The 17,693-nt window shown below is 46.5% G+C and overlaps 1 protein-coding gene across 3 annotated transcripts in view; it reads left to right on the forward strand.

Annotated features, from left to right (window-relative positions):
• The window catches only part of LOC138179703 (rho GTPase-activating protein 20), a 182,152-nt gene that overhangs the window by 80,687 nt on the left and 83,772 nt on the right, over positions 1-17,693 (forward strand). Inside the window, exon 1 of one of the 3 annotated variants that reach the window (XM_069112776.1) lies at positions 1,165-2,482. The exons of the other annotated variants lie outside the window; for them this stretch is intronic. Within the exon in view, the coding sequence (XP_068968877.1) occupies positions 2,174-2,482 (309 nt within the window). The 5' untranslated portion in view covers positions 1,165-2,173. Of the gene's footprint in view, positions 1-1,164; positions 2,483-17,693 lie in introns of those variants that run through there. 3 annotated transcript variants of the gene reach the window in all.

The raw sequence follows: 17,693 nt of genomic DNA on the forward strand, positions 1-17,693 counted from the left end.
CGCGCTAATTACGCGTCCGCGTAATAATTACCGAGTGGGCTTCTGACACGATTAATCAACTTCCCAGTATCACCGTATATAGACGCGAGAATAATTGAACTTTTGACGGGATCTTACTCTAATGATATCGTTCAAGCAAGAAGAAGGCACGTTGCGTTCGTTCTTAATTCGCGTCAGGCTTCGTTGTCCTTGAAAGCAACGAAGTATCACGAGCGTGCCTCTTCGCTTGATTACCGGGTAGGGTAGATCGCGATGCGTCGAAGCTCGATGAAAATCATCGGGAGTCTGGACGCGCGATTAACCCTGTGTCCATCGATTAAAAGCCGGGATCGGTCGGTGTCCCTTTGCCGCTTATCGAGCTCTCATTTTCGCCTCTCTCGTGCTTTCAACCGACGAGTCTTCGTGGAAGCTGGCGTTCCACGACATCCCGGCAACTTCTCGCCATGTTCCGCACGACTACTCCCCATTTATCGCGTCCGACATGCAAGAATATCACCGCGAAGCAACCGAGAACCAGTCATCGTGCCATTAATTAGCCGGTTGACGCCTAGAAACAGGAATTCATTCCGGGGTCAGGCATTATCAATTCGTTTTATCGTTACCGAGACCGTTACGGCGGGACACGTTCCGCCGGTTGCAAATAGAGTACGATGCACCCTGCGGCGCATCCCAGCCTCTGTACATCTCCGATATCGAATCCTTCGAAATCATGTAAAATCAATCGGTACGTCGTTATTTATCTCGTTCGTAATCCGTTACGATCTTCCACGATCCAACGGAATAAATACCGCGTGTTTCTTTAGCGATTGCCGAGTAACAACAACCACATATACGGTTGACGTTTAGATCTCCGATCGTTGGACGAAACGATGATAAAGTGCTCCGTGGGAAAGTAACGTGAAATATAAGAGAAAATTAGGCATGGAAAACGTACGGAGGAACCCTTTATCGGCGCTCGGTTCGGTTGGTTCGGTTTCCCCAGTGAGGTACGAACGACGTGTAAGGCCCAACGGGGAATAAGTCCCGATCGCCATGGTAACCGGTGACTCGGTCTCGCGTCTCGCCGTCGCGGATCGTGCAACTTCGATCCGGTTCGTTCGAGTTCGTCCGTACTCGGGCATTTTCGTAAGAGCGAGGCCAACCGGTCGGCAGACGCAGTCTCCGCGCGACCAGTTCGATTCCGCACGTAGCCAGTGATCGGTGCTCGTGGCGTGTATGTTTCGCGTCGCGTTTACGTTCAATCTCTGTCTCGAACGTATCTCGTGTTTTGTTGTCACGTTTCGGTAACACGGTTGTGCGTTCTTTCGCGTCTCGTTCCGATCGTTGGAACATAGTACGAGGGAAGGCCGTCTAGCGAACGGCGAGTAACACTGGAAACCGCGAACCGTATAGGAAAGAAACGGTGCACGTAGACTACCGCTTTAAACGCGGACCGTGTTTGCGAGAGAGCGCTGCACGCCCGAAGGCAAATACCTGTGCCTGGTTTCAAGTCGATCCGGCCCTCTGACACGTCGCTTCCCCGTAGGCCACTACTTTTCTGCTCGATCGGTGAAACGTGCTGTAGAACACAGGTACCTGAAACGGTATCTGTCTGCGTTCAATTCGCGTACGCACGGAAAAACAAACGTGCAACGTCTCGCGTAGGATCAACCAAGATCCAGACTGAGAGAAAAAGAAAGAAAGAGAGAGAGAGAGGGAGAGACAGACAGACAAGTTACATACACGAGCTCTTGAACCTATCTACCTACGGCGTAATAAAAATCGTGTGATAGTAAACAGTGACCGGTTTTTTCTATCGCTTCTTATCTCGCGTTTTCGTTTCTTCCACTGCTCTATCCACGCGTTACAGTTTCAAGTGAACCACGGTGTTTTGCTCCGTTCCTACCGGCATCGTCCATCGACAAACAGAAAGCTGTGTATTGGCACGCGAGGCACGAGTGTATACACTCGGTGTGCACCGCGTATCCGTTCCGGGAACCACCTGTGGATTTCGCGCGAACCACCGAGTGACAGAGAGTGTTGTATACTCTTCTCCCCGTGGAAGAACACGAATCGTGTGCTGGCATGAGCTGAACCACGTTATCGAAGGACGAGGCGCGCACAGCTCGATACCACGATGTCCAAGTCGGAGTGAAGTATCGTTGATCGTTACGTCGGTGTTAAAGCAGGTCGAATGATGACCATGTTCGGCACCCTCGTCCAGAGGCTCACCTCGCCGGTGACCTCACCGACGAGTCCTCGACGTCGTTTTAAATCTCCGTCGCGTTGGGAGGTGCAGAGCGATCCGGAGGATGATCCGGCCGCGCCAGTCCGCAAATCCAGGGCGAAGCATCTGCTGGACAAGCGCAAGAGCAAGAGCAGGGCGCGAGCTTTGAACGTGCATTCGGAGCAAGTGCAGATGTGCAACTCCGGATGGCACGACGCCGCGTTTCCGCCGCTTCGGGGTACCAAGAGCCTCGGTAGGCTCGATGGCATGAAAGAGGTGAGTCCCATTGTTCCCTTCGAATATTTTCGCCAAGCTGATACGTACATTTTATGGGATTACGATACCTGGAATTCACGAGCGGCGTTGTTCGTTGCGTAATGTAATTAAGCAAGGTAACGTCGAAATTCCTTCGATGCGTCATCATCGAGACGATTCGCGTTGTTCGATGGAATTTCTTTAATTTAACCGGTCATAGGAACGTACATTTAGCGATTAATCCCTTGTTTTATAATACCAGATTCGTGGCGTTCGTGGGTTTTAGGGACAGAATTAGACGAAGACGGATTCTACGATATTTCTAATCGTTTCTAGATCGATATTTAAAATATCGAGGATGTTTAAGCGCCGTTTAAAACGATTAGGAATTCGTTACTATGAATGGTTCAACGTAATGAACCAAGCGAACAAAATTACGCGCTTTGCGTACGCTATGTTTACACGAATATCGCTTAAGCGAGCAGAGAAATCACGAAACAAAAGATAAATAAACAACGTGCAAGTATCTCTTGTAAGGATTAGAAGTACGAACGGAGGTGTTCTAGTAGAGTAACTAGCAGGAATTTCTGTCTCGCGTTATTCCACGAATTCGAGAACGATAGTAAACACAGAACAGTCGAACGACGGTAGACGTAAGTGGTTTCTAAGCCGCGTCTGATGTTTTTATCGCCGATAACGCTCTACAGCTCTACGACTTTAATCGAAAACAGGTTTCACCGTTTTCCATGCCGAAACTGGGACAGAAACCGTGACCTGTCTCGCGGCTCGTGGAAAATTGGGATATTAGGTTGCGGCTGGAATCGATTAGTCGGAGTCGCGGGGCCCGTGCGTTGTTTCTCGCCGATAGTTTTTAATTAAATACGATTGGAAACCTGACGATGTACGTGCCGCAACCTGATTACATAATTGCATCGCAACGTAATACCAGTTTTTAAACGGCTGTTTTTACTATGGTCTCGTGTTCCCGTACTCGCGAGTTTCGCGTAATCCGCGCGCCTGGTTATGTAGGCAAGCGTTAATGACTTTTTATTTCGCCGCGCGTCGAAATGTTGCGGCCATTACTTCCTCGTATCCGTGGCACGCTCGTTCCATCGCGTAACCGGAACACCGGATAGCTCGAAGAAAAAAAAAAAGAATTCACCGAGCGAGCGGAATTTCTCGCTTGCCTCGTGTGTTTACTTCGCGTTGGAACGGATCGACTTGTAAGTTGACTCGCGATTATCGGCTATTTTCAACCGCGAATGTTTCCATCCTTCTCTACCTATAATATGGATTTCTAGCTATTTCAAATATCGACGTGCATACGTATATTCGGAATTACGAGGGAATTGTTCGAACTGGTTCGAGTTATCTGAACGCGTTCTCTGGCTTCCACAGTGAAACCGATCAAGAAGGTAATCGATCTCGCTTCTCGTCTTCCTTCGGTGTTTCAATTTGAAGCACGATTGGGAATGTGTCGCTCCGATTGCTTTCCAACGGGCTTACATCTCGTTTGACCACAATTTCCGCTGTATTACGCAAAGTGTGTTGTATCGTGGTAATTAAAGAAAGGAAAGAAAGCTGGTGGTAGCTGAGATTGCGAAGGATGGAGGCCATAGGACGTATATCTGTAAGAGAAGAAATTTGTTAAAATTTACCTTAGAATGTCCTGTTATCCGTGTCATCTTATCGATGTAAATCGTTTGTTTCCCGAGAAAAAGTGGAGTTTCTATATTCTTTGGTTTCTGAGAAGCTTTATTGGTCGAATACTTCCAAAAATTCTTCTCGACGTACATCTGTCCGATGGTACAGGAATGCAACTACGATACCGTATAACGAAAATTGCGCGCATCTCGCGGGTTCCTTGCACGTGTTTCCTGGCCGGTGATGAAGAAGCGTACTTCGAACTGCAGCGCAGAAAAAGGATGATCGTAAAATCGGCAGCTTTCACCGAGCGTAATGCAATAGCGTGGCTCGTTCGTAACTTGAGCAAATTGTGCTCTCTCCGTAAAGCGGCGAGCAGTGGGTCGCGAAATTGTGGGTAGAAGGAACGGCGGTGCACGCGGACGGGGCGGGTTCGGTGCGCATAGCGGCCATTAAATGTCGTCCGCGGTGGTGCGGCGCGATTCGTAATTCGACGAAATTGCACGGTTTTAACGACTCGGTATTTGAACGACGAAGGCCCACCGACAGGCTTTTGTGCGTTTCTCTGGCCGGCGCCACACACGTGCACTCGCGTCTATATAGGATGCGTGTGCAACGGGGGGTATTAAGCCGGCCAGTAAAAGCGGACGTTGCCAAATGTTCGTAATTCGAGCGACTCTTAACTCTTAACGACGACAAGACTTTCGTCGTTCTTTCCCCTTCTCCAAGCCGGGTTGCAGCGTAGCTAACCTTCGTCAACTTGGTGTTCCCCGAGCAGACATTCCCCTTTTTTCTTTTCGCCCGCTGTTTCGCGAGGGTACGCCAAGTGCCATTAATTTCGCACGGAAAAAGAAAGAAGATGGATCTCGTCGAACGCGTTAGCGCTATGTAACTCCTGGTGGTACGCGCGCAGCCCTTAACGACTACCTCGCTCCCCTTTAGCCGAACGCGAGAGGAGACGAGAGAAGGCAGCGGAGCTCTTGTCGAGCAGCAACGACTCTTGCAATCGCGGCAGATAGGGATCTGCCTGGGCGCATCTAGTTAAATCGCTGAGCTCGCAGGGCTCCGGTTCTCTCTCTCTCTCTCTCTCTCTCTCTCTCTCTCTCTCCGCGAAACACAAGGAAGTCCCAGGCCGCCTCTCTCGATCAGATAACATCGACGATCGGACGTGATGGAGCACGGTAGCCGAATATCCTCAACATCGGCTCGCGTGAACGTTTGGTCGATTTTTTGTTCGCGCGCCTCCGCAGCATCCACACCCAGGGGTCCTTGAACGCGGCAAGGCCTTGAACCACCTTCCAACATTACCCAGACCGTATTTATCCCATCGAATAAACGAAATACACTGGCACTTACGTTCGATATTTGTGAATCAGTCGAATGGATGGAAAGAAGTTGGATAAAAAATTTGAAGAGATTTCGCCGATTCGGCGATCTTAATGTCATCGATAGTTGTTGCGAATATTACGTTTAAGAGTACGAAAGAGACTGAGTACGTAGCTGTGCTGCGATCGAGTGTAAGATTTTGGTCGTTAGAAACCGGTGCCAGGGTAGACCGACTGAAATTCCTCGTTGATTGGAAAGCAACCTTGCGAGGAAGCTCGTTGGCCCGGAGGCTTAGCACGAACCGCGCGCATTCCGAAACTCTGAATCAAACCTCGTTTTCGTTCGCCATACCGGCGTGGAACGGCGTACCCGTGAGAGATCGTTACCGCAACAACCTGTATCTGGCGTTCAGAAAAACTTTGAAAATTCGTAAACTCTCTTTCGTCGAACCTCCCTTTCGCGTCCAAAGATTAAACGAAATTACCAGCTTGACCGATGCGTTTTCTTCGAAAGATTTACGCGCGAGATCGCCTAAACGCGAAACGAATGACGACAGGAGCCATCAATTTCGAATACATCACAGTCAAAAGGGATTAGCGGAACACGCGGCGGGTTTCGACTCGCGTTTTTATTTGCCAAAAATCCGCGTTGCTTTTTGTCCAATGAAACGAGCCAGTTCACCGCGGGTGTCCCTGCCATTGTTCGGACGAATTCGAAAAGACGAGGCAGAGAACATGCTAATTGTGAATATGAAAATCCCGACGGGGGTGTTTGGCCATCGGTTTCGTTCTTTACGAGAGATACCAAGTATCGTCTCTCTCTCTCTCTCTCTCTCTTTTTCTCTCTCTCGAGGGAACCGCTCTGTAATCTTCGCTTTCTTCTGCATCCCTTAACGTCCACAGGGCCAAAGGAGTTACGACACGCTGCACCATTCCCGAGGGCCAGCAGATTTCGTAGAAAAACGAGTCTTGTTGATGGCAAAAAAGACGAGAGGTCTCTCGAAACGTTTTGACCGTGACATTCTTTGATCGTCGTTGCTCGTTCCTTCCACCTGTCCTTGATCCTTCCTAGAAGATGCTAGATTCTCTCGTTGAGAACGTTGTTTAGATGTAAATGCCCGATTGAGACAGAGGAGGGGAAACAAGCTAATAAAATACTCACGAATATATACGAACCGGAGGTGTCCGGAACGCGCGAGCAGGAAGCTTTTGACGCGCTCGATCGTTATCCTAATTACTTGGACTTTTTTCTGCAATTAACTCTTCTACTCCTGGCCCCTCCGAAGATCTTTGCGATATCTCGTGAGATAGTTCGAACAAACCGATTCACCGAATGCCCTTTTTTTACGCGATTCTTCGAAATCGTTCGCGTCTTGGCGCGCCAGCGATTTTTCGCACGGCGTTTCCCCTCGCCTCTGTTCCTTCTCGTTTGCAGTTTGATCGATGAAACGCCGCCGTATACGCGCATGAATAATTAAACGAGCCGTGACATTAGTAGCGTTATCAGAGTGTAAACACGTCGAGGAAAACGTGCGGTGGTTTCGCGAAACAACGCGCAACGATACTCGAATCTTGCTCTTTGGCACATTTCGATGGAAGCTTCTCGGAAGCGGATTAAAACGTCGCTAGTTGCCCGTAATTTACACGGCCAGATGGAAAAATAACGATGAAAACTGAGCGATAGGAGGCTGTAATTAGCGTGCCATTAAGTGGAAGTGTACGTAGAAAATGTAAATCGATGGTGAATTCACGCTTTTCAACCGTGTCGTTCTTTCTCAGGCTCTCTCCCGCCAGGCTTTTCATTTCGTTGTTTTCAGTTTTTCTCAACTTCCACTCTCGCGGTCGTAACAGCGCGTGGCGAATGAAATATCAAAGCGATGAATCGTCTCGTTACACCTGGCTATTAGGGCGTGCGCGAATTCACTGGCCCAAAACTATCGTTCGTTCACGGCCAGATCGTTTCGTTAACGAAGGTAATCGCATCTCGTCGCTAAGACGACACGCCTTACACCGAGGAAAAAGAAACCGGAGAACGTTTTCGCGGTTGCCACTTGCTGCTGTCTAATGTTGCCCGAGCGGGATCGTTACCTCTCAGGGAAATATAGCCGCGTTAATGATCGCAATTAGATTCGAGACAATTCCCTTCTTTCACTGTAATTCCTCTCTCTTCCCTGCTCTTTCTCCCGCTCTGTCTCGTTAAAAGCGCTGCACACGGCCGAGGAAGCGTGGTGAATTCGTTTGTTTTGTTCCCGATGCGATCCAGTTATTCGCAGTAATTAATATAGTTACCGGTTACCGAACGTTGCTTTATATTTATATACGCCCGTTCGTTAACTTTGTTTCTCCTTGCAGTTCATTTTTCTCTTCTTCTCTCTCGGAATGTTTAAACAGCTTAACAGTTTCGTTAGAAAATGAGCCACGATGCAATCGTGATATACGTACGTACGTACGTACGTACACAGGTAGAAAACGAAAACGGCTTTAGGACTATCTCGCTGGGAATCCACGAGAAATGTCGTCGTTTCGATCGTAGCTAGATTTAGCGCGTTCGATAAGAACACGGCGTTTTCTCCTTTTCTTCGTTTACGGGACTTCATGGACGACAGACGGTTAATCGAGCACGCGTTTCAACTTCGCACGATAATATCGTTCCTATGACAAAGATCTTCGTTCATGATCGGAGCGTAACTTTCGTTTTATCCATCGACCGTAAAATTAAGTAAAACAGACGGTGCCGGACAAAAATATTTCCTCGTTTCGTTTCGTAGAATGTCACGAAACAAGTAGTCGGAACGAAATTAAAAATGAAGAAGAGCTCTTGTATTGGGTTGACAACCGAGTGATCGCGGATTTTGTCATTAGATGGTATTGACAAAATCCGCAATCACTTGGTTGTCGATCCAATAAAAGAATTCCTTCTTTCTGTGACCATGAATGAAGAAGACTCGTATTTATATTCTGCAATATCCAAGTTTATCGAACTTTCTCTGTAATTCTCGGTTCATAGACCACGGAATAACGCGATATCGATCCAGGCAGGGCGTTTCGATGGTAATTGGCCGACACAGGCCGTTAGAAAACGCAACATCATAGAGCATTCTTTCATTATGGAATCAGATTGTATCGTGTCGAGGCGTGCTCCCATAATTCAATTCTCCGGTCTCACACGAGTTTCGTGCGAAACTCTTCGCCTCGCAATCGCGACGCATTTTCCTCGATATGCTTCGCGATGCACGATGCGAGATGATGATATCGAGGATGGCGCATGAATGAAAGAAAGATACCATGGTTCGATGGTATATCGCGTCGCTTAGGCTTGTTCGAAGCGATCGCGAGTAATCGATCGAGCATAGAAAGGTTGCCACGAATATCCTCATCGATGACGTAAAGTTCGATCTCGTGCGCTAAAACTCGATGCTAAAACTTGACAAATAAACAACACTGCGTAATATTCTTGTGAATATGATATTGCCTAGGAATAATATTAGCATTTATTATAAATACTGTAATTAGACGGCGGATGTTTGTGGAAATTCGGCAGAAATAAAATTGAAATAAAAATTTGTTCAATATTCTCTACATGTTTCCGTATTGTACGAACTCTGTATGTACGTTCTTTTCACGGCTGTTTTCGTGTCTACAGTGACGGACGGTATTTTTTAGAGCATAAAAGATGTAACTAAAGGAATAGAGTGGAAAGGTCTGAGTCCGTAATAAATTTAACGTTACGATCTTCCTTCTAAGGAAAAATTTTTAAATCTTCCGTGGTGTGATTTTTCATCGGTTAACGTTAATTTAATCATCGATTACCGATAATCGCTAATTGGCTGGTGTAAAGGAACGTACCAACACTGGTCGAAGGACGCGCGTTCTTGTTGAACGAGTCATTGGCCAGATGCTTTCACCTAAATGGAGGGAACAATGAACGTGGAAGGGTCAGTAACTGCGTAACGAAAAGGCGGAAAAGGGGCGCGAGTCACCGTTGTACGCTGGCCGGCTGTAATGCAGTGAAAACGAGGTCTTAACGACCTCGACATTAAGTCGCCTCGTCGTGTCTCCTTTTCGCTCTTCCTCTTTGCTCGTTGTTCTAGTCATGATTGTCGGCCCGATGTCAGAGATCCTCGACCCGAAGAACGCGAGGTTCAGGTTAAAAGGAGAATTAACGTCGCGCCACGGACAAAGTGGCTGAAAACGAGCTTTATAGTAGCCTAAAAGACACGATTAAAACGGACGAAGAAATAGTCGAGGGAAATCGAGATTGCGTGCCGTTTTTTTTATAGTGGTGACTACTCTATTAACCTCTTAGCCTAGTGATTCTTTTAAAAATCGAACCGCTTTCTATCGTTACGTTTTTACTCTTACATGACATCGCACAAAATCTCTGATAATTAAGTATTATACGATTGTTCCTTTTTACAGGCATCCGATCGATTAGTCGTATCCTCGCTTGAATCTCGTAAGACGAACGATTTAAAGGGCTTGCGTTTGCGAGAAATGAAATGCTCGACCTGCTCGATAGTACCTCTTACTTTTTTCGTCTTTGCCCGATACGATTGCGCTTAATCAGCGTCGACGAAACATCTTTCATCGAGCCTGAATCTCGTAGATGGTCGATATCGAACGTTTATCGCCAGAAATTTGCGTATATATCTTAATTAACGCTTCGTACGGACGTCTGGCGATGCAGAACCGCATTCCTCTGGACTCTCGTGCCGGATTAATTGCTACTCCCGACGAAATATTATTTTCGGCCGGTGAACGCGACGTTCGACATGCATGCTCGGCAAAATTACAACCCGTGAGCGTTCACGTTCGAAGTATCCAAGGTACCGTTACCGAGTTAACCAACGTAGCGCACGAAATGTTCGAATGACGGCTTCTCCGCTCCATGGTATCGTTCTTGGAGCTTCTCTAATCGCATCGCAGGGGACCATTGTTTCGTAGTTCCAAGAAAAATTCGAAAGAGAACGGAAGAAGGAACGATGCCCTGGCGTTTAGATCGCGATTCGTTGGCGGACACGTCCCTCGTGCGCTCAGGTACGTCCACGACATTTGTACGTGCGCTATCTCTCGAGTCAGCACGATTAAATCATCGACCAGTGAAAATCGTCGATCGTAGCTCTACGTTCGGTTGTCGCGAGCAGAACGAGTTCCGATACGAGACGGCTTACTCATCGGCTTGTTATTCGCGGTATCGATTTTACCGCATACCTAGGCTGTCTATTATTGTTCCGGGGCTCGACCACTTCAACCTCTCTGTTTATTAATTATGCCGATTATACAAGGCTTATCTATATTTCACATCCTCGCTTGCGTACTTACGCGGCCGTCTCGCGGTGTCGAATCACACTCTAATCGCGTTTAACAGATCGGCATTCCGTATTTCGTATCTCGGCATTTACGATGCTTTACAGCCAATCGAATAGCTTAACCCCCGTGAACTATCCGTTCCATTCGTTATCCTCTGAGAGGCATAGAAAGAGAGAGAGAGAGAGAGAGACAGACAGACAGACAGACAGACAGAGAGACTCGTAGGCTGCCTCGTACCATTCGGAAAGCAACGACCAGTACTAGGAAGATCGATTTTTTCCTGACTAAAGGAAGCTGCAGTGGAATTACGTTTTGAGAAACGCGATCGATGGCCACACGGATCGAATGCAGATACTTTGGTGAAGATGCGCGCGGAACGCGGGAGGGACCGAACGATCGCACCGTTAAAAAGACCGATGGACGATGCCGATTAAAGAGTCCTGCTGGATCCCAGGTGTGGCTGGTTTACGCGAACACGATTTTAGACCCGTTGTACTTTATTGGCTATTAGTTTGATTTGCGGTAAGTGGCTCGTTACGCAATGAACGCCATCGATTTCTGCCGCGGGTGCACGGTTCCATTGCCGTACCTCGAACTCGATAAAATCGATCGGTATCTCGAACGCGGTACGGCTGCCCAAGAGCGTATTAGCACCGATCTAGTTGCTCCACGTACCACCCCACGGTCTTTACGATCTTCGATCGCGATCCTCGATCGCACCGCGGGACATGCTTAATTCGAATTACGCTAATTGACGAGATACGACTATCGTATGTACATTGCTCTCTGTCTCTCTCTTTCTCTCTTTCTCTGTCTCTCCGCCGTTATACATAATACATGCAGAATGGTCCGCACCGGAAACGGAGAATGAAGTCTTCGTTGGCTCTAATTCGATCGAGCGGATTAGATGGCGAAGCGGTTGCTGCGCATGGCCGTCGGCTAACTCGCGTTAATCCGCGTTATATTTTCATTCTTTATTGCACGCGATGCTAACTGCCAGGATGGGATACTCGAGGAACGACGCACATACCTACGCGTCGCTTGTCGAGGCATCGTAAATATTTGATATCACGATCGAGAGAATTTCCTGGAGGACAAGAACTACAAATTTCAAATTTTTCTCGACTTCGGAACTTCCGGCGGATTATCGTGAATTTTTTTAACGACAAAAACGTAGATGATTGACACAGCCGTTCTTTGAAATGTTATTATTAAGCTACTCGATCCTCGACATTAGGTATTTTACCGTGAGAAAACGTTTCGCCTTAACTCTTAAATCTCGCTCTTGCTATTTCAGTCGGGCGAAATGTTTCTCACGATTTCTTCCGATTGCGTTTCCAGCTAGTGTCGGAATACCGTGTTTCGGAGATTTTGGAAATTTCGCTAAACAATTTTGCGTGGGTTTGGTGACGCGATGTGGAATCGGTGGCGCGTTGAACAGGCGTTTGGTGTAGACAGGGACCTTGTTCCACGCAGAATACGGCCCTCGGGAATGCCGAAGGTTCCGGTTCTGATTCATTGTCGCGTCATATATCTAGACGCCGGTGCCTCCGTCTCTGTTGCGTGGGTTGGCACGCACGCAGACGCGTGCAACTTGACCGGAGAGATACATATTTGCCGGCTGAACGCGGCAGAAAGAGAAAGCCGAACGGTGAAGCTTAACGCGAAAAAGAGAAAGAGCCAGGACACGAAGTAAGGGAGACTCGGAGAGCCGGCAAAGAGAAGTAACGAGCATGCCTATCCGCGCCATTCATATTTCCTGGAACACAAGCCTCCTCCGTGCCCAGCCGCGGCCCATTTCATTTAACGCGTTACGACCGATACGTTATCGTTCCTCTTGCGTCTGCCCTTTTTCGCTTTTCTTTTTATCATCTTCGCAGTTACTCCCATAGCGATACGTTCGGAAGACAGATGGTCGTTGTCTCTTTCCCAATACTTGGAGCATCTCTTTCGCCAACTTTTTCTTCTTATTAGCGACTTTTCTAGGTCTCTTTTATCGATCTTTCGTTGTCAGTATTTTAGCTCTCTTTGCGTTCGATCGTTCGCGGCAGATCGCGTCAACGAGAGTCGTAAATTCTCGTTACGATTCGATAATCCACGCCACGAATTGGTCGATCACCTATTTAGGATAATAGAGATGGTTGACTGATCGTAACACTGAAGCAACAGGTTACAATGTATGTACTTTATTCCAACAACTTTGTAGATATTATTGAGAATTTTGGATCTTAATAGCCGAAATAATGGTACAGGAACACTAAATGTACACTTAGAATTTATATTAGAATAGTTATATATTTATTTGATAAACGATTTCAAAGATATTCATCGATACACACTTGTACGCCTCTCAGCGCTTTCTTCCATATCCCACTGTTAATCCCTTAACCTACAACTACGAGCATAGCCCGTAGTACGATGATCGAGCCAAACGTAAATCGGTCTAAAATTCTCGAACGTAAATCGTAGGTTAAGGGGTTAACCGACTGAACAGTTTACATTCATTTGTTTTCTAGACGCCGCGCACATACTTCCACACACTGATATTCACATACACGTATTACTACTACGCATCTAACCTAGTCTAGCACATAAAGTTATACATATCTCGATAGATATAAATAGTTACGCGACGTGCGTTCAGACGTATTCTCAGAGACGCGTGGATAGTAAGTTACAACTGATGACTGATCAATGAACGAAAACCAGTCGGAACATTGGTCGATCAACGGAGGAAAAACCAGTTAAGAGATGTTGACTGATCCAAAGATCCAAAGACAAACCAATGAAGTTCGGTGACGATGCTGTCGCAGAGGAAAACTATCGCTGGGTGTTGGTCGCTCCACCACCGCTCGCTTGCAGGTGCAAATGACCGTAGAATATGGAAAAAACCCAACCTTCCGATTTTTTACCCGATGGAACAATAAGGATAAGCAACGTCTCGACTTAAATATATTTTATAACAGTTAAAGGCCTTACGGTAAATACAAATGCTGAGTTTTATGACAGTTCCTTAGGATCATTGATCCTTCATTAGGATCCTTAATTAGGGTCCTTAGAATCCCGACTAATTATATTTGCACAGCTAATAATCACCTCGTTCGAGGGATAGATTATGGTTTATGGAAAGAATAATCGGACGCAACATTTTGAGTTCGTAGTGTAGTATCGTGGACGAGGGGCCTAGGGGGTATCGTGCGAATTGTAAACAAGCGATTGCTGAGCGTGTGCATGATGGGGCTTCAACAAAAGATATCAGACAAAAGACAAAGAGTTGCTAAGAGACATAAACGAATTAACAGCAGTATGAGTTGAGAAGTCAGAAAGTGCGGATTGCTTTGTCGAGATAGTATTGTTAGCGTTGTTGAGAGAGAGTTGAATCTGTGTTGACGAGAGCTGTTAATTAATTATAATACGTTGTTACGATTAGTTCATGTTAAATAACCATTGCTTTCTGTTTAATCCATTTGTTATTAATAAACTAATTATTATTAATAGTTTACGATACTACAGTAGTATATTTATCAAATACACTGGGGTATCTTGTATCACGTCGATGTACAGTGTAAAATGTAGATCGGAGTTCGTGGAACAGGAATTGTACTGTACATCGTATCGATTTGATTATTGTCCAATTGAAATCGTTCGGGCGATGTCGATAAACTTTTTCAATCGTTCGAATACAGCTGCGCGCTACTATTATGGAAGAAAGAAACGGAGGATGTATCCTTGATGGAATTGGACGACGTAGTTCGATGACGAGTCACACCGCGATGTCTCTCCATCCAGCTGCATCTTTTTCGTTTTTCCGGTGAGCGTATGCTCATTTGTGGCACACCCTGCTCGCGTCGTATTACAAGCGTCGTTCCAACCACATGTCGAAATCGGCCGTAGACGATTCCCCGCCATTGTTTGCAAACACCTACGAGCAAGCCAGGTATTTTCCTTTCGCGTTCGACCGCGACGCTTACACGCGTCTTCTAGGCGCGTTCAATCTTCGCTCGGTGAGCCAGATGATCCGATCATTAGGGAGTCGAGAGGCGTCTCGATCGACCAAACGATAATCCGTCAGTCTACGCTCGTCTTGGCCTTTACCGAGCTCGATGAATCGAGCCGAGCCTATCGTAATTTTAAGACACCGTCTGCCGTGGAATTATTTCGCGGAGAATCAGTAAAGAGTACAAAAGACGCGCGATTAATTGTACGCTTTAATTAATCTCGTTGGCTCCGATCCTGCTACATGTATTGCGTGGTCCGGGTAAAGATTTCTTTTTAGCACGAGATGGGAAAGGATTTCGAAAGATTTGACTCAATATCATTGTGAATTACATTTTATTGTGTCGTTACGCGTTTATACATCTTTGTGGAATTTCTCAGCAATTTCCAAGGTTTCACTCGCTTCTCACAGTAACCTCACGAACTCGCTACAAACATACTTCTTTCGACTATTACAAATTCACAGATTTCGTTCCGTAATGCCACGTCGTTCGATCCATTTTTAACAGCGGCTCGTCCACTCGTAAAACTACGAAAACACGCGAGTCAGAATGCGAAACGAGCAACCGACGATCAAAATTCTCAGCCGCAGCTCGGTCGTGATCTTCTTACGTGACCGGCGAAAGCAACGAATGGATTTCGGTTTCACCTTCCGAAAAACGCTTCTCCGCTTCTTTCGAAACGCTTTTCGACGCTCGGTTCGAACAACGAGATCGAAAAGTGGATTCGATCGATTCGGTTTCCGAGAGGCTCGAACATCACCCACGTATCTTCCGTTATCTTTTGCGACGACGAGCAAGTCCCACAAGCATATACGTTGCAGTATACGCGTGCGCAAACGTGTTGCACGAGCGAGTCGCATAGCAGCACGCTGCACCCACCCGCTGGCTCCGAGTACCGATCGATGATCCATCGATCGCGCGAACGATCCACCGCGGGTAGTCCCCGGGCAATATCACCGAGAACGAGATTTATCTCCGGACATGCTCTCTCGGTCAGCATCCGTGTACACGTCGCCGTTGTCGGCGCTTGTACGTACACGATGCCGGGTGTGTGCACACCATAGGCCTCCGTAGGTGAATAGGAGATCAGCGTGCCTCTTCTTCTTCGTCTTTGCCGATCGTCCAAATTGTAACGTCCAGGGTTACGATGTTTGTCGAGTTGATTTCGATATTCGGTGTATCCTATGTCGATCGCGAAGTATAGACGAAGTAACGGCATATGCACGCTAACTCACGAAAGTGCTTGAACGCTTCTAGAAACTTTACGTGGGTATATTAGGCGCGTTATACGTAACTCATCGACAGCATCGCGATTATATTAAATTAAATTTTGAAACGAATCTAAGAATCTACGTAGAAGTTGCAAGATAGCTGCTGCGAACATTGCACCGAGTACTTGAACAGTCAATTGTTCGTTTATTGAGAAACCGGAACGTTTAACGAGATCATCTTTGGCACCAATTATATGGAATTATATGCGTTACAATATTACGATATTCGCGTTACGCTACGGTACTAATGCAATTTCAAATGTTATCACGAATATTATCGTTCTAAGTATATCGCAGCTCTATGTGTCGTTATGTGTTTTTCTATGATTCTATTTATGATAGAAGGTTCGTTCCATTCGCTAGAGCTGCGAGCTGAATTACGCCTTTCTTCTTTCCCTTTACTTTCGTCTCGCTAAATCTATAGGCTCTTAAACTGATTTGTATGAAATATGCGCTTTTGTGCACACGAGCTCTCTTGATCGCGATCTCTCGTTCGTATTCCTTCGCTTTGATACGTGTCAGATAAACGTGCACGCACTCCAGCGCCTCTTGCCCGCCATAGAATAGGAGAGGTATGATTTAAGTGCTCCCCGACGTGCACCGTTATACGCCACATCGCCATCGTTCTACGCGAATTCTACTCCAGACTCGATATTTTTTTTTACTGAAATCTCTTTCGCTTTTTCTAATCGCCGCTTCTTATCTCCTCTTTCATGGGCTACTACTCTTCGCGAATTCGCTGCGAGCTTCTCGTAGATCGCTTTCTATTTTAGAAATTTCTATCGCGATATCTTTGAAAAAGTGAAAAGATGCTAATATAAAGCAGTTCCGACGTTACGATAAGAGTACAGTTAAATATATTGGAAGCGTAAGAATACAACGCGACGTAATACAACAAAATACACCTAACGAAACTACCCTTTAAAACTTGACTAAAAGATTAAAAAAAAAAAAGAGCGACCATGTTGCAAACACCATTTTTTAAATTTACCTTGTAATTAATTTAATTTAACTTGTAATTAATTGTTAATCGCCAACTTAAGCAATGAGATTGAGAAATTGAGAAACAGTTGGAGTCCGACTCAATTATGAATTACAACTCCATCACCTGCTACAGACAATTGCCCAAATATACCTACTCTACCGTTGGTAAACTCGCCATAGTTTGCCTGGTTCGGGGAAGATTTAGTCGACAGGTGCGAAGATCGCGCGACCAAGCCAATAAAGCGGACTTGGAGAGTGCTCCTCGGGAGGACGAGTCGTCCCGTAACTCCATTACTTATACATTCGTGCGGCTGGCTCGGCGAGTCGCCGCGTTCTCTCTCTACCCCATAATCTACGGCGCACAATGTCGCCTGATTATGGCCGGGCCGATATGTCGTTGATTCGGCCGGGTCAAACCTACGCGCGTTATTCAAATATTAAGCCAGAGCTCGCACACGTACGTATGTCCCTTTAGCCCCGGTGGACGCTTGTATTCTGCCCATTACAAAAACGAGCAGCGGGAGTCGAACGCGAGATCGAGAATTCGCTGAACTCCGCTCGCTGGGTCGACGAACTCTCCTTAGAAAAAGTTCTTCCAGTCCTGCGAACGCGATAACGCGCGATTTTTCCTTGATTCGGTATTTCACCATCCGTGAAAACAGTCCGTACCTTTTGCGCTTTCCGCGAAACTTCGAAATAA

This window comes from Bombus flavifrons, chromosome 5, assembly GCF_040668555.2.
Source record: "Bombus flavifrons isolate JBK064 chromosome 5, iyBomFlav1_principal, whole genome shotgun sequence".
Lineage (NCBI taxonomy): Eukaryota > Metazoa > Arthropoda > Insecta > Hymenoptera > Apidae > Bombus > Bombus flavifrons.